The following is a 23,685-nucleotide window of genomic DNA, read 5'->3' as shown; positions in this document are numbered from 1 at the left end:
GGTGAGTAACCTTGCATTATTCCTGGTGCAAATTTGCTCTGCTGTAGCAACACTGACTACTGTGTTTATTTAAGGACTTATGGATGCTGTCTAAATTGTATTTATGTTTCAACATTTTTTTATTGAAGACAGTACGAAGGTAACAATTGCATCAGTGAATACACAACAGTCGAAATTAAACCGTGTCTAGTGAAGCTCGAATAGTATAAACCGTCATCAAACTTTTATCCTTTCATCCCCCCCCACCCTTTTCTATAAACCCATTCCTGCAACAGCAGGCGAGCTGCAAATGTCATGCTAATAAAACTTTAATATTACATAAATCCTATTACTAGATGTAACTTTATTGGTTATTTCCCAACGTAAATGCTAACATATGATTACACCACTCTACACCCAACACGTACCATTAACAGTACCTCAACCCAAATGTCTCGCTTCAGCAGGTTTAACATCCCTTCCCTACCCCGAGAGATACCCCCACCTCCTCACCCCTTACAAACCTCTGACCACTAAAGGGGCCTCCCAAATACTCATAACCCCCCCTCCTCCCCTAATGTCCCAATCATCTATAGCGAATGCTACAAACCAAACTGGACAACAACTTTTTGCACATGAAGATCTTAACTCTATACTTTGTTCACTATTAAGCTGTGACTCCGAGGACTGAGAGATTGCAAATAAGGGTCCCTAATCTGAAAATTTCTTCTTGCATCCCGGGGAGCCCCTTGCTGACCTTTAGGCATATTTTCAAAGCACTTAGCCTTCCAAAGTTCCATAGGCTTCTATGGAACTTTGGAAGGCTAAGTGCTTTGAAAATATGCATGCTTGCCTCCCACGTTACCAAAAGGTGTATCTGATTTCTCCAATGCCAAAAAGCGGAGGATCCGTTGATGTCCAGTACTGCAATACCGTTTTCCGGGCTACTAAACTCAATTTACGACACAAAACACTGGCCTGCCTAGACATGGGGCGAAAAGCCTTGGGTTTGTCCACTTGCAAATTAGGAAACCCTACTCCTCCCTGATTCCCACTACCCAGCAGCAGAGCCTGCCTAAACTTTGTTTTTTTGCCAGCCCAACAAAAACGACCTAAGCATCCTGTTAAGTCTTTTAAATCGGTTGTCTAACTCTCAAAGGCAATGTTTGTAGGACATATAGCCACCTGGGAAATAGAACCATCCTTATCAAATTGATCCTACCCACCAGCGACAAAGGAAGGGTCATCCATCCATTCAGGCTCTTCTTAGTGGTATCAAGCAGCACAGAGATATTGAGTGTATACAATGCCATCACATCCATAGCCAGCCAAATACCTAGATATTTAAAAGAATTATCCGCCCACCGCAAGGGAATGTCTCGTCCCCAATCTGCTCGCAATCGTGTGGACGAAGCCAACGCCTCCGATTTCACCAAGTTCAACCGGAAACCCGCATAATCTCCATACTCCCTGAAAGTCTGTAATAATTCCTGAAGGGAGGCCTGCGGGCTTGTGAGATGTACCAAAAGGTCATCTGCATAGGCCGCAATTTTGAAACAACAATGGCCTAATTGAACACCCCGAATCAGGGGATTTTCCATGATATCCCACACAAGAGAGTCCAAAGTCACCACAAAAAGAAGTGGCAACAAAGGACATCCCCCTGCCTTGTTCCTTTCTGTATCAGAAAGCTTTCAGATTCCAGTCCATTAACCCAAATCTTGGCTTTAGGATTAGAGTACAATGCTTTCACCGCTGACACAAACCGCTCTGCAAACCCGTATGCTTCCAGTGTGGCAAAAAGAAAATCCCAGTGCACCCAGTCAAAGGCCTTTTCCGCGTCAAAGCTGATCAGTAATGACTGCAGCTGCCGCTATCGACCAAATTCTAAAGATGTCAAAATTTGTCTCTAATTATTTGCCACTGATCTACCACCTACAAAGCCAACTTGGGATTCATGCACTAAACCAGGTAAATAACGCCCCATTCTGTTAGCCATTATCTTAGCGAACACCTTCGCTTCATAATTTAACAAGGATATGGCCAATAGGAAGCCAATTCCACCGGGTCTTTCCCGAGTTTAGGTAAAACTATGATTTGCGCAGACGCAAGAGTAGGTGGCATTCGCTCTAAGTCCACAATTTTGTTCAAACACCTCGTGATCGGGGTTACTATTTCTGCACCCATTAACTTAAAAAATTCCACTTGAAGGCCGTCAGGACCTGGGGTTTTTTGTAAGGGGCTCCTTGCTATAACCAGTGCCACCTCTTCTTCCTGAATTGGGGCGTTAAGGCATGCAACAGCCGACTGCGTGAGAGAAGGTAAGTTTAAATTCCCCAAGTACATCTGGCTGGGAAGGCCTTCTTCCTGCCGGGCACAGTAAAGAGTACAATAATAATTCCTAAAAGCCTTGCAGATCTCTTCATCTGACCTTAATCGACCTTCTTTACCATCATTAAATGTAAGAACTCTGCGCTCGTCCCCTTTAGGGCGAATAAGCTTTGCCATTAAACCTCCTGCCTCATTACCATAGCGATGTAACTGGTAACGATAGTATAATTGGGACTTCAATGCCCGGCTATGTAAAAGCTCCATTTAAAGACGTCTGCAATTCTATCATCCATTGTTTATGAGTCTCCCCACTGTGTGAAGCCAAATTGCTTCCGTGCCCGGCACAACTGTGAGCTCAGTCTCAAAATGTCTCTATCCCTAACTTTCTTAACATGATGTGAGTAGCTAATAATTTCTCCCGGCAGCACCGCTTTCGCTGCTTCCCAAAACAGGATAGGGTCTTCCTCATGTTCTGCATTCTGCAGTGCATAACTTTTCCAGGCGTCTATTAGTTTTTCTCTAAGTATTACATCCTTATATAAGTCCAAAGGAAACATCCAACGCCTAAGGCCCGTATCTCTAGTGTTAGCCCTCCAGTCCATCTACACCCAGGCATGATCCGAAGTAACGTATGGTCCAATTTCTACCTTAGAGACTTCACCAAACAATCTCCTCGAGATCAACAGATAATCTATTCGCGACTGGGTCAAATGCACTCTTGAGCAGTGTGTATAATCCCTGTCCAAGGGGTGTAATACCCGCCAAACATCCACTAAGTCTAACAGCTGGCTCAAGTGAAGCAGACCTGCATTAAGATGGTAGGGCGAAGATTGCCTGGGGAGCGATCAATCCAAAAAGGGATCCCAAACTGCATTAAAATCGCTTCCCACTATCAGCTCTATATGCTGAAATCTTATCAGGAGATTAGACAACTTTTGATAAAATTGTTTTTCATACTGATTAGGGGCGTATATATTGCATATAAGCACTTTCCGACCACCTCCACCAGCAGATACCTGCCCTGCGGGTCCACTGCCAATGGTTTGACTGTACCTGCCATTCCTTTTTTAACCAGAATAGCAACCCCGCCTTTCTTCTTCTGGGCCGGGGCCGCCACACACTGCCCAACCCACCAGGTTTGAAGCTTAGCATGTTCCAAGTTATTAAGATGAGTCTCCTGAAGTAAAGCAATGTCCACCCCATGTCTATGCAAATGCTGCAGTATCTTGGACCTCTTTCTTGGGAAATTTATCCCCCCTACATTCCATGTAACCACTTTCACCATTACATTAAGTTACAACAAATATCACTGTATGCACAATCAATATCTGAATTCCAGAAGGAATGTCCCAGTGAGCATCCCCAGTACCCCAGTCTCCCAGTCCCCAATCCAGCCCACAGCTTGCAATCATGCTCTTCTTGTCATACCTCCAGCTGTCCAGTTCTATTATACCCCTTAACCCATTGCAACAAACCAAACCGTCCTCAACCCATACTCTAAATTGTATTTATTAATAGAGAGATTTAAAAAATTGTTGTACTATTTGCAATTAGTATGATAGGCAAGTTTTTACCAGACCAGTTCTTTCCTGCTGGATTTAAAAACTAAAAGTCCTTCCCTAGGAAGGAACACTACATGTGGAAAAGATACTCTTTTGATAAATGCAAAAATTCATGGTATAACATTACAGATGTAGTCTATTGGAATGCAAGTTATTAGCATTTCGACTAAAAATGCTATCTTGATATTAGGGTGGATACCACCTGAGGTCACTGTCGGAATCTGTGTGCATGACCTTGAAAACTCTACTTAGTGACCCGGTGCCTCAGCTGTATGGAGAAATGACACCTTGTTTGAGGTAAGCATTTAAAAAAAAAAATAGCATGAGCAATAAGTAGTGTGCTGTACCTCTGCTATATCTGTTTGGGCAACAGCTGGCTAATGCTCCAGCACATGGTGAAAGAAGGGAACGAGCCTGCTGTAAATAAGGCATCATCCCCCCTCCACCACCTAGATTGATGGTAACTATATGTATTTCTTTGCCAATATAAGATCTAGGGGGCATTCAACAATATAAATAAGGTCAATGACTTGCAGGAACAATTATTTTATATGATATACAGTGGGGGAAATAAGTATTTGATCCCTTGCTGATTTTGTAAGTTTGCCCACTGACAAAGACATGAGCAGCCCATAATTGAAGGGTAGGTTATTGGTAACAGTGAGAGATAGCACATCACAAATTAAATCCGGAAAATCACATTGTGGAAAGTATATGAATTTATTTGCATTCTGCAGAGGGAAATAAGTATTTAATCCCTCTGGCAAACAAGACCTAATACTTGGTGGCAAAACCCTTGTTGGCAAGCACAGCGGTCAGACGTCTTCTGTAGTTGATGATGAGGTTTGCACACATGTCAGGAGGAATTTTGGTCCACTCCTCTTTGCAGATCATCTCTAAATCATTAAGAGTTCTGGGCTGTCGCTTGGCAACTCGCAGCTTCAGCTCCCTCCATAAGTTTTCAATGGGATTAAGGTCTGGTGACTGGCTAGGCCACTCCATGACCCTAATGTGCTTCTTCCTGAGCCACTCCTTTGTTGCCTTGGCTGTATGTTTTGGGTCATTGTCGTGCTGGAAGACCCAGCCACGACCCATTTTTAAGGCCCTGGCGGAGGGAAGGAGGTTGTCACTCAGAATTGTACGGTACATGGCCCCATCCATTCTCCCATTGATGCGGTGAAGTAGTCCTGTGCCCTTAGCAGAGAAACACCCCCAAAACATAACATTTCCACCTCCATGCTTGACAGTGGGGACGGTGTTCTTTGGGTCATAGGCAGCATTTCTCTTCCTCCAAACACGGCGAGTTGAGTTCATGCCAAAGAGCTCAATTTTTGTCTCATCTGACCACAGCACCTTCTCCCAATCACTCTCGGCATCATCCAGGTGTTCACTGGCAAACTTCAGACGGGCCGTCACATGTGCCTTCCGGAGGAGGGGGACCTTGCGGGCACTGCAGGATTGCAATCCGTTATGTCGTAATGTGTTACCAATGGTTTTCGTGGTGACAGTGGTCCCAGCTGCCTTGAGATCATTGACAAGTTCCCCCCTTGTAGTTGTAGGCTGATTTCTAACCTTCCTCATGATCAAGGATACCCCACGAGGTGAGATTTTGCGTGGAGCCCCAGATCTTTGTCGATTGACAGTCATTTTGTACTTCTTCCATTTTCTTACTATGGCACCAACAGTTGTCTCCTTCTCGCCCAGCGTCTTACTGATGGTTTTGTAGCCCATTCCAGCCTTGTGCAGGTGTATGATCTTGTCCCTGACATCCTTAGACAGCTCCTTGCTCTTGGCCATTTTGTAGAGGTTAGAGTCTGACTGATTCACTGAGTCTGTGGACAGGTGTCTTTCATACAGGTGACCATTGCCGACAGCTGTCTGTCATGCAGGTAACGAGTTGATTTGGAGCATCTACCTGGTCTGTAGGGGCCAGATCTCTTACTGGTTGGTGGGGGATCAAATACTTATTTCCCTCTGCAGAATGCAAATAAATTCATATACTTTCCACAATGTGATTTTCCGGATTTAATTTGTGATGTGCTATCTCTCACTGTTACCAATAACCTACCCTTCAATTATGGGCTGCTCATGTCTTTGTCAGTGGGCAAACTTACAAAATCAGCAAGGGATCAAATACTTATTTCCCCCACTGTATTTTTAAGCATGCCTGGTAATTTTTCATTTGGGAAGTTGTTTCTTCATTAGGGCATCCCATCCTGGTTTCTAGCTTGGTATATGTACATTAGTGCATATGGGGTATTTTTAGCTAGAAAGGTGTGCTTTCTCCTGAATCCTGGATTAGACCAATTGTGTGGAAGATAGATAAATCATCATCATAGACTATAAAACATAACATTTTCTCACAAACAAAAGAAAGAATGTTGAAATACAGGAAAATGCACATCATTATTTGTTTTCTTCTCATAATAATAATAATAAAACTTGATTTCTAACCCGCTTTATCTGAAATATTCTAAGTGGGGAATAAAGGTACATACAATAAAATAAAATATAACAATACAAATCAAACAACATAAAGTAAATCACTCAAGATTAGTAGAGAGTCATTCATTACCAAAAAAAAACAATACCATTAATCTAATAACCCATATGCTTGGACACATATGGGTTTTTAGTTCTTTCTTGAACTGAGCAGTAGTCTGCACAGAGCGAAGCTCAACAGGTAGAGCGTTCCACAACTTAGTGCCCTTGGCCCTTATGAAAAATACAAGATCTATACTCTTCCAAATGAATCTGCTGAAACGATGGAACTTCAAGCAGCTGTTTTTGGGAAGAGAGCATAAAGGTTGATAGCATCTTAGAGTGGAACTGAGTGTCAGGGAAACACGACCATTCAAAACTTTAAAAACCAAAACGTAATACTTTAAAAACCAAAACAAGACAAGTCCAGCAAGTGGAGATGGAGAGTACAGCATTGTTCTGTGCTGTGCCTTACTAGAACCCTGTGCATTTCAGTATTCTTCTATCTCCAACAGGTGGTAGAAGGTTGCTATACAGCTCCTGGTTTGGATTTTACTTTAAACTTCTGAACTGGTTGACTAGTTTATCAGAAGTTAGGGGATAGGACCAGCACATTTCTGTGGAAAAGGGCTGCTGAAACTGTGGTATAATTAGTCCTTCAGGTGGTATACCTGATGGTGGTGGTCCCCCTGCCCCCCAACAGCTGTCCATCTGACAGAAGAGCAGTAACTGAAAGAAGAGTTGATGCTGTCTCAGAAGACATTGGCTGGTAGAGCTGTGTTTACCTCATTGATCAATGACAATAACAATGTCTCAGTACTATGATATACTCTAAAACCATGCTAAGAGTTATGAAACAAGTTAGCTTTCTGCATAAATTCAGATAATTGTGAGCTCACCACAAATCCTATTAATTTGAATAAAGGTGAGCCAGTTGATGTAGTGTATCTAGATTTTCAGAAAACTTTTGACAAAGATCCTGATGAGTGACTCCTGAGAAAAGGTAAAAAGTCATGGGATAGGAGGCAATGTCCTGTAGATTACAAATTGGTTATTGGATAGAAAACAGAGGGTTGGGTTAAATGGCCATTTTTCTCAATGGAAGAGGGTGAATAGTGGAGTGAAACAGGGATCTGTACAGAAACCGGTTCTATTTGACATATTTATAAATTATTTGGATATCAGAATGACGAGTGAGGTGATTAAATTCGCAGATGACACAAAACTATTCAAGGTTGTTAAAACACATGCGGATTGTGAAAAATTGCAGGAAGGCCTTAGGAAACTGGAAGACTGGGCATCCAGTTGGCAGATGAAATTTTATGTGGATAAATGCAAAGTGATGCACATTGGGAAGAACAACCTGAATCATAGTTACCTGATGCTAGGGTCCACCTTAGGAGTCAGCACTCAAGAAAAAGATCTAGGTGTCATTGTAGACAATATGCCAAAATCTTCTGCCCAGTGTGCGGTGGTGGCCAAAAAAACAAAAGGATGCTAGGAACTATTAGGAAAGGGATTCAAAATAAGACTAAGAATATTATAATGCCTCTGTATTGCTCCATGATGCGATCTCACCTTGAGTATTGCATACAATTCTGTTTGCCGTATCTCAAAAAAGATATAGTGGAATTAGAAAATGTTTGAAGAAGAGTGACCAAAATGATAACGGGATGGAACTCCTCCCATATGAGGAAAGGCTAAAGAGGTTAGGGCTGTTCAGCTTGAAAAAAAGATGGCTATTATTGAGGGCTACAAAATCCTGAGTGGAGCAGAATGGGTAAAAGTGAATCGATTTTTCACTTTTTCATAAAGTACCAAGACCAGGGGACACTCAATGAAATTACATGGAAATACTTTTAAAACAAATAGGGGGAAATATTTTTTCACTCAAAGAATAGTTAAGCTCTGGAACTCATTCCCAGAGGATGTGGTAATGCCGGTTAGCGTATCTGGGTTTAAAAGAGGTTTGGACAAGTTCCTGGAGGAAGCTCATAGTCTGTTTTTAAGATGTACACAGGGGAAGGCAGTGCTTGCCCCAAGATTGGTAACATGGAATGTTGTTACTAATTGGGTTTCTGCCAGGTACTTGTGACCTGAATTGGCCAGTGTTGGAAGCAGGGCACTGGGATAGATGGATCATTGGTCTGACCTAGTATGAAATACAAGAACTCTTTGGTGTTTGTTCTGGGCTCCAATAAAATTGCCAAGAGTGCACTCCATTAGAGGGGAGGCTTCTTGAATAGAGTGTAATGCAGTATCTCTTTTGGATATCTACAAAGCAGCAACATGGTCCTCTTTACATATTTTTGCAAAACACTGTTGTTTGGATGTGGTGGCTAGGAAGGAAGCCACCTTAGAAGCTTAAGTTCTCAGAACAGGAGTAATTGATCACCTCTCATCTTGAGGACTGCTTTTTTTTTTTTACATCCCCCAAGTCGTGGACTCATCTGGTTCACAGGATAAGGGAGGAGAAATTAGATCTTAACTTCTAATTTTCTTTCCTTTAGTTGCACCAGATGAGTCCAGTTATCCATCTTTATTTGTTTCTCCATATCATAAAAGCAGTTTTTTTTACTTTTACCAGCTTAGTTTGTCTTGTTCACATTACATCATCATTCAGCAAATGTTTTTGCATTTGATCAGCAACTGTTTTCCACTGCTTATCTAATACTAAAATGTTTGAGCTGCACAGGATTCTATTAAGGATCAGCACCATTCTGTACTCTCTATCTCCACCTGCTGGTAGATGGATGCAAACCCACACATCCTGGTGCAACTAAAGCAAAGGAAATTAGCAGTTAAGATCTAAGTTCTCCTTTTTAAAACCCTGAGGGTTTGATGCATCAAGCCAAGCGGTAGCGCTGCATTCCAGTGGCTGCGCACACAGTTTCTATCACAAGATTGGCAAGAAAATTATTTCACAGTGGTGCAGTTAAACTAATGAGATGCAAATTCAAAGTTTGCAGAACTTACACGCTAAGCAGGGAACGCCTGCTGGACACAGGTGCATAATTGGTTCTGCAGTAAAGTCAACTTCACTGTGCACATGTTTGAAGAAAACAAAACTGCCAGCACACATCTGCTCGTGAACCAGAATGTTCTGTGCATAAAAATATTAGCCTCACAAAAATACCTTGCACACATCATTTTTGTGAGGTTAATATTTATGTGCAGAATAGCATGTTTTCTTCAGACATGTATACAATGAAGTGCTATTATCTCTGCACACTGCTGTTAGTGCCATTCTGGTTTTAAAGTTGAAGGTTCTTGCCATGGTCACAGAAAACTGGGAAAAACTGCCAGCAGATCTCAAAAGCTGGCAGTAAATCCTCTTGACTAACCTTTTTATGCTGCCACAGATCTGGCAGTGAATTCTTCACACTGTGCATACTTTAAAATCCCCTTTGTACTTTTGTGCATTGTGGAGGGATACCATTCCTTTTAATAAACTGTGTGCACATGTGTATGCACAAGTTAACAGCTGTGGTGAACCAATTCTGTATCGTGTGGCCAGTAATGTGCCACATACACCTCATGGTAACCACACACTTCTGCTTGTGGTGGCTTTCTGCATCGGTCTGATACTTTAGATCTGAAAGACATTTTCCATTGCACAAATCTCCAGAGTGGATAAGAAAATAAGATGATCCTTTGTGTCAGGGAAGGAGTGTCCTCTCTGGTGAGTCTGAGCTATCCTGTGCTTAGGCCTTTATAGAGTAAGACTAACTGGCTTTTCTCTTCTAGTGCGATAGAATCCATTCAGAATGCCATAGCTGTGCACGCACCATACTGGAAATGTTTTATCCATGATAGTAAGTGCTTTTTTTTTTATTACTGATACCCTAAACATTCAGTTACCAAATATATGTGAGCCCCGGAAAGTAAATGATATTTTGATTTTAAGTTCTTTTTGGGAAAACTGCTTGTGATGCTCCTGGTGGTTGAGTTTGTGGCATGCATTCTTTCCAGTTGCCCACAGCCCCCCAAGGCATGTGCTGGAAACAGGAATCATTTCCCAATTGATGTTAGCAGTACTGTCAATGATAGTATTCCAGAATAGAGATATTAAAATATCTAGCACAAAGCTTTCACACTGCAGAGAACCTGTGCTCTGGCGACTCGTATAACATGACATCTTATGGCCAGAAGAACTCAGCAAATGAACATTTTAATAAGCACTTTTACTAAGAAACCATGTGGGAGACGTATGTGGATAACAGAGTTGAGATGAGGTTCTGGCTGGCTGCATGCTTTATTTGTCATGGGGACACTATGGTCCTTTATTTCCCTTTCTTCCCTGTGCTTAATAAATTCTCAGTATTGCCAGCATCATGGATTAGAAACTAAAATTCCCATTAAACATGTTCTAGCACTTACCGCAGCTTTGTAAAAGGACCTCTAAATGAGATTATCTTCATCTGTTTCTTTCCATTGTTTATTGGTATTTGTTTTCTTGTTGAAACAAACCCAAATCTGTAGAGGTATCCATTGTGCAAGATCCAAGCACCAAGAGAGAGTTAGGCGATGCACGTCTTGTATCCCAGTCAGGATCTTCCCCAGAGGTCTGTGCAGATGAAGCAAAGATGGCTGACGTTTTTCTGCATCATCACATGGAGGGATTGCTGCTTCCAGTGCCCCCTGTGAGGACAGCTGCAGCTCTGCCTTCCCACATCCTCTTGCGTGGTGTCCAGGTGGAGACCGGTACAGTTGCTGTTGAAGAAATAGAAGCTCTGATCAGGTGTGCTGTACTAGATTTATTTGGGTTTTTTTTAAGAAAATGTTTGACCAATAGAATCTGTAACACAGGGATGTGTTAGAAATGTAATCATATTTCATTTTTGTATCTTTTTTCTTTTTTAATTTCCTTAATCTTGGAATCAAATTTCTTTAACTTGTGGACAAATGGACTGTAAAGATATATACTTATCATTTTTGTTTCCTAATGTTAAATAATGCCGATTGCATATTCACTTTATGTGGTGATATAGTGGAAAATTTAAAAAATTAAAAAAAAAAAAAAAGAAATGTAATCATGTTTATAGTCTACATATTTCCTACCAACCTTCTTACCCTTCATGCTCTTCCTCAACTTCTCCTTTATCGCTCCACCTCATTACCTTCCCTATCCTTTCACTCATACCTCTTTTATCCCATTTACTCCTTGTTCATTGTCCTATCACATACATCCTTGTTGATTTTGATACTACAGATTGTATTCTCTTGTTACTATGTAAGACGCATTGAGCCTGCGATGAGCGGGAAAGCGCTGGGTACAAATGTAATAAATACATTTGGAAACGTATTCTAAAGAATATTAAAGGGCTCATTTTCGAAACAGAAAAAAATGGCACAAAGCGGCAGATGTTCTTTTATTTTCACAAAAACGTCCAAATCACTATTTTCAAACCCCATTTTTTAAAACGTTTTTCTATGCAGTTTGTTTAAATCTGAAGGGGTGTGTAGGAGGCATGTTTTGTGCGGGACTAGGGCAGACTTGTGATCTGGATATTTTTCTCTGACAATGGAACATTTGAAAAACGTCCAATCAAAAAAATAGAACGTTTTCAGCTAGACCTGTTTCAGTAACGACAAAGTGCCAAAAAGGCGCCCAACTGACCAGATGACCACTGGAGGGATAAGAGCATGCACCCCTTTAATGTCCCAGTGGTCACTGATCTCTTCCCACCCGTCGAGATGAAAATGACAGTATATACCGGGCTGTATGACAGCTGCAGATATAATGGCCATTCTTCTTAGAGCAGCAAACAGGTCTCTGGAGTAGCCTAGTGGTCGGTGCAGTGGACTGCAGAGAAGGGAACCCAGGCCAATATCCCTCTCTAACTGGTACACTAGTGGTGGAAAGTATGAGTGCCCCAAAAACCACAAAATACCTACTGAACCTACATATAAGTGATACCTGCAGGCATAAGGACTATTGTAGTGGTGTACTTTGGGTACAGTACTTTTTTGCAGTTCCTGGAGGTCTTGCCATACAACATAAGGGGATTATGATGTGATGAGTACCTGAGACCTTGGCTAGATGGACCATTGGTCTGACCCAGTATGGCTATTATGTGAAGTTCACTGCAGTGCCTCCTAGGCTGCCCCACTTCTCTGCTCTGCTGGGATGTCTGTATAGCCAGTCTAGTAAGACTGCTGGCCCCCAAACATTCTAGTGACTTGTTTTTGTGTGTTTTTCCCTTGGACTTTTTTTGCTTGAACATTGCCCTTAAAAAAAGTTGTCCTGAGCCCGGAAAGTCTAAAATAGGGTGATTTTTGAACCAAAAGATAGGTGTTTTTGTGGTTCGAAAATGATCATGTTTGGCACTGGATTTTTGAATATTGTTTGAAAAATTCCTCATCATATTGCATACTTGACACTTGCCCAAGCCAGTGGTGTAGGAAGGGGGGGGGGGGGCGGTCTGGCCCGGGTGCACACCGCTGGGGGGATGTCGGCTCGCTGGTTCCCTGCTCTTTCTGCCCTGGAACAGGTTGCTTCCTGTTACGGGGCAGAGAAAGCAGGGAAGCAGCAGAGCCGACGCAGCTCCCAGTGACGTGCACTGGGGGCGGATCGGCCCCCCGCCTACCCTCCGCTGCAAGGTAAGGGTGCGTTTCGGGGGGGGGGGGAGGGTGCGCTCCGGAGGGGGGGTGTGCCGTGCCCTGCACCCGGGGGAGGGGGGGGTGCAGCGGCGACCCGCCCCGGGTGTCAGGCACCCTCGCTACGGCACTGGCCCAAGCCACCTACTAAAAGTTGCACCAGACTGGTTTATTGAATGCCTCAGATTCCACATATCTCTTGTGCTATCTCTCAGTCACTTCCCTGCAGAGAAAGGTTATATTATGTGAACTCCTTGGAAGGCATTGTAGCACATCAACTCATGGAATACTTGTCCTCCTCATTATACAGTTCACAGTCAGGAAAGGGTGGTGGATGCGTGGAATGTCCTCCTGGTGGAGGTCGTGGAGACGAAGACTGTATCAGAGTTTAAGAAGGTGTCTGCTGTCATGCTTTTTGGCCATCTTACAGTACAGAAACTGTACTAAAAACACTTATTGCTAATTTTAGAAGACAAGTCAGTGTAGGTAAGAAGCTAATAAAGCTCCAGTTCTACATGACTAGTGCATTTGATGTGGTAGACCATGACATACTGTTAGGATTAATGGACTACATCAGCATATGTGGGGAAGTTCTCCAGTGGTTCAAAGGTTTCCTGAAACTAAGGTCCTATCAGGTAAAATCATCGGGCTCCATTTCCCCCTCATGGTCCTCAGATTGTGGGGTACCTCAGGGATCTCCCCTCTTGCACCTTTTCAACATCATGAGGGTTCCATTGGGTTGGAAATTGGAGGCAAGCGGCTTCAGTTCATTCATGTATGCAGATGATGTAACAATCTGTCTCCCCTTTGAACATGACCTATATGATGTACTTAAACATCATCAAATCAGGGTTAGATTAGATGGAAATTTGAACATGTGTTTAAATTCAAACTAAACAAGATAAAACTAAATTTCTGGCCATAACTAACCCTTTCCACACTACTCCTTATAAGTGCTTATCCATTAGAGTCTAGTATGAAGATCCTGGGAGTAATTATTGACCAGCATCTAACTTTTGAACCCCAAGAATTTTCAGAACTCTGTGGAAATTAAAAAGAATAAGATCTCTCTTTTTTTTTTCCCAACATGATCTTCAGAAGCTTAGTACAATCTTTGGTACTGTCACAGATCGACTATTGTAATGCTGTCTACGTAGGTTTTAAAGAAATAGTACTGAAAATTACAAACAGCTCAAAACACGGCAGCACGTTTAGTCTGCAAGGCACCACAGTTCAGGAGGGCAACACCTTTGCTCTGGAAACTACACTGGCTCCTAATAAAAGCCAGATTGGCACCACAGCATATGTAGCCTCTAGTGGAGCTTCCTCTATGAAATTCAACCCCGGGGGTCAGAGATTACTTACTCCTTCAGTTCCCCAGTTGTAAGAAAGTAGTTTATAAATCTGTTTTTACAGCAGGCTTTACTTATCAGGGTACCAAACTATGGAACTCCCTCCTGAAACAAATCAGATGTAATTGATTTTCCGTAAAATACATGAGAAAATATCTACTAATGGAAAGTGAGCAAAATACCTTGAGTGCAGGAATGATATTTCTCCTAACCATGTAATTACTATATGAGCTTGCTATAATGTTTTCTGTTTCATCATATTTCTCTTATGCCACGCTAACAGCTGCTGGTGCAGTAATAACGACATAGCCCATTCACTTTGAATGGGCTGTGTCGGCATTGCTGCGCGGCTTTGTAAACAGGAGGGTAAATGTTTTAGTAATAGAATTGTAAGCCACATTGAACCCGTGCCTATGTAGGATAATGTGGGCTATAAATGTCAATAAATAAAATAGAACCTCCAAAATCAGATTTGGTCGACATATCAATAATGTCCCTCTAAATGTTTTTGAATTTTTACAGTAACTTTGCTGTGATGCATGTGAAGGAAGAAGCAGTCTATGTTTGTGTGGGAAAAATACTGAGCCTTTTAACCAAGATCCTGAAAAAGCAGGTATCGTGCTCCACTTTTCTCTGTGATTTCTTTATAGTGTTAGCTGTGGCTTGGTCCAAATGCCTTTCTGCACTGCATAAACCAAATTTGTGTACCTATAACTTCATACCATTGATAAATCATTCAGAATAGTTTAAAAAGCAAACATAATAATAAATCAAATTCACAGTCTATCAAACATATAAACGGCGAGTGACCGACTCACTCGCAAAAGTGATGACGGGGGCGGGACAGAGAGGGAAACTGTGCAAAGCCGCCGAGGTCGCTACTGCTCCCCCCCCCCACCCGAGGTCGCCGCTACCGCTTCCCCCACCCGGCGTCGCCGCCGCCAGCCCTCCACCCGGCCCAGGCCCTCTCTCCGCTACTGAACTTACATCCATTCGCCGGAACGCAGCATGCACATCAGCTGAGCTGCCATCCGCCTTCCTTCCCTGCCTGTGTCCCGCCCTCGCTGACGTTACGTCACACGAGGGCGGGACACAGGCAGAGAAGGAAGGCCGACGGCAGCTCAGCTGATCTGCCCTGCTGCGTTCCGGCGAATGGCTGTAAGTTCAGTAGCGGAGAGAGGGCCTGGGCCGGCTGGAGGGCTGGCGGCAGCGACTCCGGGGGTGGGGGTGGGGGACGGTAGCGGCGACCTCGCGCGGGGGGGAGCCAGCGTCGACCTCCGAAAGCCCCAATACCAGCCCGTTTTAACGGGCTCAACGACTAGTAGATGCATAAATTGATGTTGAATAAAGGCCATAAGTTCATCTTCCCAGTACTGTCCCTGCTTTTATTTTTATTTCCCTGTGATTAAGGGTCCTTTGTTTTGTTTTTTTCTGTTTATGGTTAGTGTGCTAGTTCTTTCAGAGCTCTGAATCTCTTGGAATTACTTGCACAGAAGATGATCTTGAAGATGTAAAAGTAATTGGACCTAGAATATAAGCCTTGTCATACTGAGACCAAAGGTCCATCAATCTTGTTTTCAGCAGTGTCCAATCCAGGTCACAAGTACCTGGCAATATACTAAAAGTAAAACAGATTTTATGGTGCTTATCCTAGAAAAAAGTAGTGTATTTTCCCCAGTCTATCTTACTGGCTTATGGACTTTTTCTTTTAGGAAAGTATCCAACCCTTTTATAAACACTGCTAAGCTAACTGCTTTTACCACATTCTCTGGCAACGCCAGAGTTTAATTACACATTGAGTGAATAAACATTTTCTCAGATTTTGTTCTAAATATATTACTTAGTAGCTTCGTTGTATGCCCCCTAGTCCTTGTATTTTTGGAAAGTATAAACAAGCGATTCACTTCTACCATTTCCACTCCATTCATGACAGAAGTCTATAAAATACTATCTCCCCTCAGCCATCTCTTCTGATCTAATCTAGTACTTTTATACTGCTGAATTCCTACAAAAGGTTCACAGCAGATAAATACAAGAAAAGCATAAACTAGTGTAGATCCATAAAAAATGAGAGAAGTAAGCAGAATCACTTTAAGCTAAGTTTACAATTACATATTCATCAAACAGAGAAGTCGTGAGATTTTTACAAATGAGCATGTAAGAATTTTTGAGTCTCGGATTAGTTGGGTCTCCAATATTTAGCAGCCTGCAATGAATATGATCTTTCATGATGACTTTTACACACAAGACAATAAACTTTAGGAAAAAGCAAAATATTGTTATTTTTTTCCAATTTTAAAGTCAATTGAGGAATGATGAAATAAGCTATATAAAAATAATGAAGCTGAAGCATGTAAAGATTTGAATACTAGACAAGACACCTTAAATATAATCCTGGCATTCACCGGCAGCCAGTGTAAATCATTCAGCAGTGGGGTAACTCTGTCATGTTTTCTACACCTAAAAATCATCTTGGCAGCTGTATTCTGCAAGAGTTATAATCTATCTAGTTGTTTTTTTAGGAAGACCAATATATAATGAGTTACGGTAATCAAGCTGCGACAATGTATAAGATTGTACCACTAGTGCAAAAAAATGTGAATCAAAATAAGACCGACCCATCTTTAACCGCTTCAATTAAAAAAAAAAACCACCCTTTTCATCAAACTACTAATTTGTGGCTCAAATGACAAGGCAGAATCAAATAAAATCCCCCAAATGTTAGATACCTGTGAAACTGCTGATGACTGAGACAAGTCTAGCAGAATCACAGATGGAATAGTGTGCAAAGTATTGCTGAACCACAATATTTTGGTCTTTTCAGCATTGAGCTTCAGCATGTATCTTGTAGCCCATGATTTTAAATTATTGATGCATAGAGATATTGCACCATAAATTGATTCCAAACTGTTAAACACAGGGAGCCAAATAGAAATATCATCAGCATAAGAAAATAAGCAAGTTCTTATGGTGTAGAGATAGTTATGAGTACCTTGAGTACTATGTTAAATTGTTTTGGAGAGAGTGTCGCCCCTGGAGATTTTTCTCCATTCCAGTACATAGTAACTACACTTTCATGGAAGCAAGTATACATCACACCAGACATTCCCGACTCTAAGAATATCAAGTAAAATAGTGACCCACCCTATCGAATGCTCCAAGCTGAAGAGTCCTAACCTCTTTAACCTTTCCTCATAGGGAAGTCGTCCCATCCCCTGTATCATTTTTGTTACCCTTCTCTGTACTTTTTTTTTTTCTAATTCTGCTATATATTTATTTTGAGATGTGGTGACTAAAATTGCACATAATATTCGAGTTGTGGTCACACCATGGAACAATGTCAAAGGCTTTATAATAATCACTTTTGTTCTTCATTCCATTCCTAATAATTCCTAGCATGCTATTTGCTCTCTTAGCTGCTGCTGCTGCACGCTGAGCAGAGGATTTCAACATATCATTGATGACACCTAGATCCTTTTCTTGTGTGTTTGTGTGTGTGTGTGTTTCTCTGTATGTTTTTGTGTGTGTGTGTGTGTGTGCGTGCATTTGTGTGTGCGTTTGTGTGTGTGTGTGTATGTGTGTGTGCGTTTGTGTGTGTGTGTTTGTGTGTGTGTTTATGTGTGTGTGTTTCTGTGTGTGTGTGTTTTTGTTTGTGTGTGTTTTTGTTTGTGTGTTTGCGTGTTTGTGTGTGTGTGTGTGTTTATGTGTTTGCGTTTGTGTGTGTTTATGTGTGTGTGTTTCTTCTTGGGTGGTGACTCCTAATGTAGAACCTTGCATCACGTTCCTGTTTCCTACATGCATCGTTTGGCACTTGTTCACATTAAATGTCATCTACCATTTGTATGCCCAGTCTCCCAGTCTCATAAGGTCCTCTTGCAATTTTTCACAATTAACTTTGATTAACTTTGTGTCATCAGCAAATTTAATTACCTCAGTAGTTATTCCCATCTCTAGATTATTTATAAATATGTTAAAAGGTGGTCCTAGAACAGATCCCTGGGGAACCCTACTATCTACCCTTCCCCAGTAAGAATACTGACCTTTAAACTCTACTCTTTTCTTTTAACCAGGCTTATTTTCGAAAGACACATTGCAGGATGGGCGTCCTTCTCACAGGGTTGCCCAAATCGGTATAATGTAAAGCCGATTTTGGGCGTCCATAACTGCTTTCTGTCGCAGGGACGACCAAAGTTCCCAGGGGCGTGTTGGAGGCATAGCGAAGGTGGGACTTGGGCGTGCCTAACACATGGGTGTCCTTGACCCATAATGGGGAAAAAAAAGGGGCGTCCCTGACAAACACTTGGACGACTTTACCTGGTCCTTTTTTTCTTACGACCAAGCGACAAAAGGTGCCCGAACTGACCAGATGACCACCGGAGGGAATCGGGGATGACCTCCCCTTACTCCCTCAGTGGTCACTAACCCCCTCCCACCCTCAAAAATTTTTTTTTTATATATTTTGCCAGCCTCTATGCCAGCCTCAAATATCATACCCAGCTCCATGACAGCAGTATGCAGGTCCCTGGAGCAGTTTTAGTGGGTGCAGTGCACTTCAGGCAGGTGGACCCAGGCCCATCCCCCCTACCTGTTACACTTGTGGTGGTAAATGTGAGCCCTTCAAAACCCACTGTACCCACATGTAGGTGCACCCTTCACCCATAAGGGCTATGGTAGCGGTGTACAGTTGTGGGGAGTGGGTTTTGTTTTTTGTTTTTTTTTGGGGGGGGGGTTCAGCACACAAGGTAAGGGAGCTATGTACCTGGGAACATTTTCTGAAGTCCACTGCAGTGCCCCCTAGGGTGCCCGGTTGGTGTCCTGGGATGTCAGGGGGACCAGTGCACTATGAATGCTGGCTCCTCCCACGACCAAAGGGCTTGCATTTGGTCGTTTCTGAGATGGGCATCCTTAGTTTCCATTATCGCCAAAAATCAGAAACAACCAAGTCTAAGGATGATCATCTCTAGGGACGACCTAAATTTCACGATTTGGGCGTCCCCGACCGTATTATCGAAACGAAAGATGGACGCCCATCTTGTTTCGATAATACGGGTTTTCCCCGCCCCTTCGCTGGGACGTCCTGCGAGGACGTCCTCAGGAAAACTTGGACGCCCCTTTCGATTATGCCCCTCCACAGGACACTGCCTCCTATCCCATGATTTTCTAATTTCCTTAGGAGACATTCATGAGGTACTATGTCAAACACATTTTGAAACTCTAATAGGGTCCTAAGGAGAGAATGTCTTTGCATTTACAGCTGAATTGGCATCTCAGATTTGTTGCAAGGGCTTGTGGTTATCTTAATTTCAGTTGACTCCATTGCAGCTTATGTGTTTGTGTGTGTGCTCCATATCATATCATGCCTTCAAACAGTAAAGTAATTGAGGTTAGTAGTTGCCAGAAATCATTAACACCCTAAAAACCATCGGGGCTTATGTGAAATGAGCTAATGGACTCTGGCCAGTTCCCAGATGTATCATCACTACCGGTCCAGCAGAAGCCAGAGCACAGATAAGTGGACTGAATTGCTGACAACCCCGCCCCCATTTTCTAGAGGTCTCCCCTCTACCAATCAAAGTTGATGTCTGCTGGCAGAAAAATGAAGAGAAAGCTTGCACCACTACCTGTTTCACTTCCTGCTCTTTTGTTAAATAGAAAATAAAGGACTTTGGTTTCCAGTGCTCTCAATCTGGCATTCTTTCACAAGCACTTAATCCAAAAGTAACAATATTTTTTATTTAAAAGAAAAAAAAACAAAAGACAGTGTCAAACAATGGAAGCTATTGACAACCTAATAAAAGTCATTAAAAGTTATTTTTGCATATCACAATAGTTAATAAACATTTCAAGAGAAAAAAGCGTTATACCAAAACACCACCTTACATTAAAAACAAAGAAAAATAAGCTGTACAATACTTAACAACTCTCGAATAACAAAACATGTTGATCTCCTGAAAGAAATCTTGCAACAAGTATGCTCTCTGTACAAAAAGGGAGAGAAAAGGAGGACTGCAGTGTCATAGCTCTGGTTAATGTTTTGTTCAAGTCATGCTAATAACGCAGCCTCACTTTGTAGCTCTTTTTTTACTTTATGAAGGAACGTTAAAAGGGATGCAATCGCTGTAAAATTCCATGTACATTGCCATGAGCCTTTGGACAGCAATAATATATATAAATAAAAGCTTGAATGGCACATCTGTCGATAATATTCTGGTCTGTCTTATAATTTAGAGATGAGGTTAATACCCTACTTTGGAAAATAACCAGATTAGGTATAAAGAAGCCCATTTAGGGGGAGCTGCTCAAAGCAAACCGGGCTTGCAAAATTTAATTTAGACTGGGGGGGGGGTTTGGGGAGGGGGGGGTTTCCATTAGACCACCAGAAATTTTTTTGTAGGTTTGGGGGGGGGGGGGAGGGGTCCACTAGACCACCACAGAATTTTTAGGTTTGGGAGGTCAGAAGGGATCCACTGGACCACCAGGGAATTAAGTGCATCGAGATGAACCCCTATTCACTAGACTTTACACACAAGAAGAAAACCCTTCTGAGTCCTTTGTCTAACCATGCCCAGGCCCCCAAGTCTCACCCCTTTCCAGTGGATGTTCACTTGGAGGGCTGGAGCACTTTCTAGGCCGCCAAGAAAGTAACTGAGATCCCCTGGTTCAGACAACGCACAGAACTGAGATTGTAGCTAATTGCATTTCATAAACTAACTTTAAACTTTGGTACCAGCACAAAAGGGTTTGAGAATGAACTGCAGTTGGTGCTGTGTTCAGGGTTCAAACAATCAAATTTATATTTGCAATTGAGATTGTGAATACCTGAACTCAGCCCGTAGCATGCAAATAGGTGGGGAAAATGTGGGATACAAATGTAACAAATAAATAAAATAAATAAACCTACAGTGAGAAAATGGATCTGTTATCTGTTACATTTGCTACAAAGAATTTTGCCAACATTGAAATGGACAAACCAGGACAAATCTGCCTGTGCTTTTTCTTTTCAGGTAAGGAATGGGATCGCATTGTCGCCCGCAGTTTCTGTTTTCTTCTTCTGTTGCAATTAAGCAGAGCATCGCGATTGGATTTCAAAAGTGAGCTTAGGATCTTTTTGTTTTGGGCTGGGTAATCAAGTGAAAGAAGGCTGAGATAGTTGTTTTCCTGCAATAAGTTAGTCAAGAGGATAGATGCAGGGTTGTCTATCTTGGACATGAGGAACTGTAATGTTCTGGCAGTGGTGTACTGTGAATCTTCAGTACTTGGTCTGTTGTTTACAATTGTGCGTTCCCCCCTCCGCTTCCTTCTCCAGCATCTGGCACCCAGGGGGCCATGGCCCCATCCCAACCTCCCATCACTGTGTTCTGATATCAGGCTTTGCCTTATTCATACTGTGTGAGAGGCTTGGTAGATGAGCACATTTTTAACATTTGCATTCAGAGATATGGTGGAAGGCAATTCAGCCCATCAATAGCTTATCTTTCTTGGCTGGGAAGCAGCATCCTACAACCCTAAAAGTGTTTTGTACTAGAGGACACCACTTCTTAATCAGAATTGAAGGCAGTTTTGCCAGTGATTTTTGTAGAGAGCAGTTAAATAGTCCTCATTTCAAACCTTTGCTAAGCATTATAAACTAGATGTCCTGGCACGTCAGCATGCTTGTATCAGGTAGCGTCAGTGATTGGGGCAACAGCTGCTGTTCTCCTCCCCTCCCCCCCCCTTCTTGAGGAATGCTTTTAGACATCCCTCAAGTGACTGGACTGGTCTGGGGGATGCAAAGGAAGGAGAAATTAGATCTTACCTGCTAGTTTTTCCCCCTTAGTCCAAGCAGACCAGTCCAATACCCTCCCTTCCCTCTCATACATATATAGTTAATGTCTCTGTCATGGTCTTTAAAGTTCTTCATGTTTTTTGCTATATGTATATACTCATAAAAGGATAAGGTTTGAAGGTTTTTAGAAGGAAGTAAGTGTATCTGTTCTGAACATGAGTACTGCTTTGTTATCAAATACTGAATTGTTGGAGCAGAACACGGTCCTTATGACCACAGCACAATTCTGTGTTTTCTATCTCCACCTGCTGATCGATGCATTCAACAACCCACAGTGATTGAACTGGTCTAGTGTGACCTAAAGGAAAGAAAAATTAGGGCGGTAAGATATATTCTCCTTCATATAACTCAGAAGTATGAATAATGCATACAAGGAAAACAAGGAAATTCAAGAACAAGGAAATGGGGAAAGACTCAGGAGAAATGTAAAATATTTGGATTTAGAAAAGGGTGGTGAAAGTTTGAAATGGTCTTCAGAAGAGATGGTGTAGGCAGAAATAAGTATAAGAAAAAAAGAAGATGCTTACGGAGAATGGGAGCCGGAGGAGAATGAGAATGAAGCTGGAGAGTTAAGTAGTGATACACAACAGGAAAAATGAAACCCTAGATGAGGATTGCGTTATAATAGTAGTCACACTATTTTGCAAGGTTTTCTGCCATTGTCTGTTAGTATTAATTTCTAAATTAAGCATCCCCCATATTTCTTTAGTTTGGTAGTGCTATGGAAGGATATGCTTTCTTTTAATTATTTTTCTGTTTCTTCTGGTTCTTTATTATACTAATCTACTTTTCCTGATCTTATCAGGTTTTGTTTATGTAAAGATTTTGTCTGGGTTCGTAACATCTCCTGACGTCAGCCAGCCTCCAGCGTTCCTTTCACTCTCACTGTCCCGCCCTAGTGTCAAAACGTAACGACGTCAGAGGGTGAACAGTGAGAGGGAAGGGAACGCTGGAGGCGAGCTGACGTCAGGAGGGATGTTACGAACGGAAGCCAGCCAGCCAGAGAACGTCAGGTACAAATCGAGGGGAGGAGAGAATCGTGAGACATCGAGGGGAAGGGGAGGGCCTAGCAGGGCAGAGGAGAATGATGGATGGGATGGGAGGGAGAGGAGAGAATCGCGGGACACGGATGGGAGGGCAGGGAAGAGGAGAATCGCTGGGGAGGGGAGGGAAGAGTCGCTGGACATGGAGGGGAGGAGAGAGAGAAAAAACGCTTACATGAGAGCCTTCTTAGGGCCCATTTCATTGTTGAGGAAACGGGCATGGTTCCACTAGTTTTTCATGAAATTGAAAAAAATGAACAAACCAAAGTAAAAAATGAACTTTATAGTCATCTGCCATCAGTCTGTTACTGTGTTTGGGTTTCTTGAGTGGTATATTTTAATAATAAAAAACGCGCTTTGATAGTGCGCAGCCTCTCCGTGAGAGTCTTCACTGGCTACCCATTAAAGACAGTATTGAATTCATAATCTGCGCCTTAACACATTAGATCATTTACGGAGAAGCACCAGTTTACATGTGTGATTTGATAGATTTACCTTCCAGAAATTCATCG

The 23,685-nt window shown here is 42.3% G+C and overlaps 1 protein-coding gene across 1 annotated transcript in view; it reads left to right on the top strand.

The window, feature by feature from the left end:
- Window positions 1-23,685, top strand: part of LOC115459006 (polyamine deacetylase HDAC10-like) — a gene marked incomplete at its 5' end in the record, with an annotated part of 43,020 nt that overhangs the window by 5,563 nt on the left and 13,772 nt on the right. The window contains 6 exon segments of the mRNA XM_030188869.1: window positions 4,063-4,169; window positions 10,101-10,168; window positions 10,836-11,094; window positions 14,828-14,918; window positions 21,310-21,348; window positions 21,350-21,396. Of these exon segments, the coding sequence (XP_030044729.1) occupies window positions 4,063-4,169; window positions 10,101-10,168; window positions 10,836-11,094; window positions 14,828-14,918; window positions 21,310-21,348; window positions 21,350-21,396 (611 nt within the window).

Source organism: Microcaecilia unicolor, unplaced genomic scaffold, assembly GCF_901765095.1.
Source record: "Microcaecilia unicolor unplaced genomic scaffold, aMicUni1.1, whole genome shotgun sequence".
In the NCBI taxonomy this organism is placed as follows: Eukaryota; Metazoa; Chordata; class Amphibia; order Gymnophiona; family Siphonopidae; genus Microcaecilia; species Microcaecilia unicolor.
Note: the sequence above shows the minus strand (reverse complement) of the source record. Positions and strands in the feature narration are given on the sequence as shown.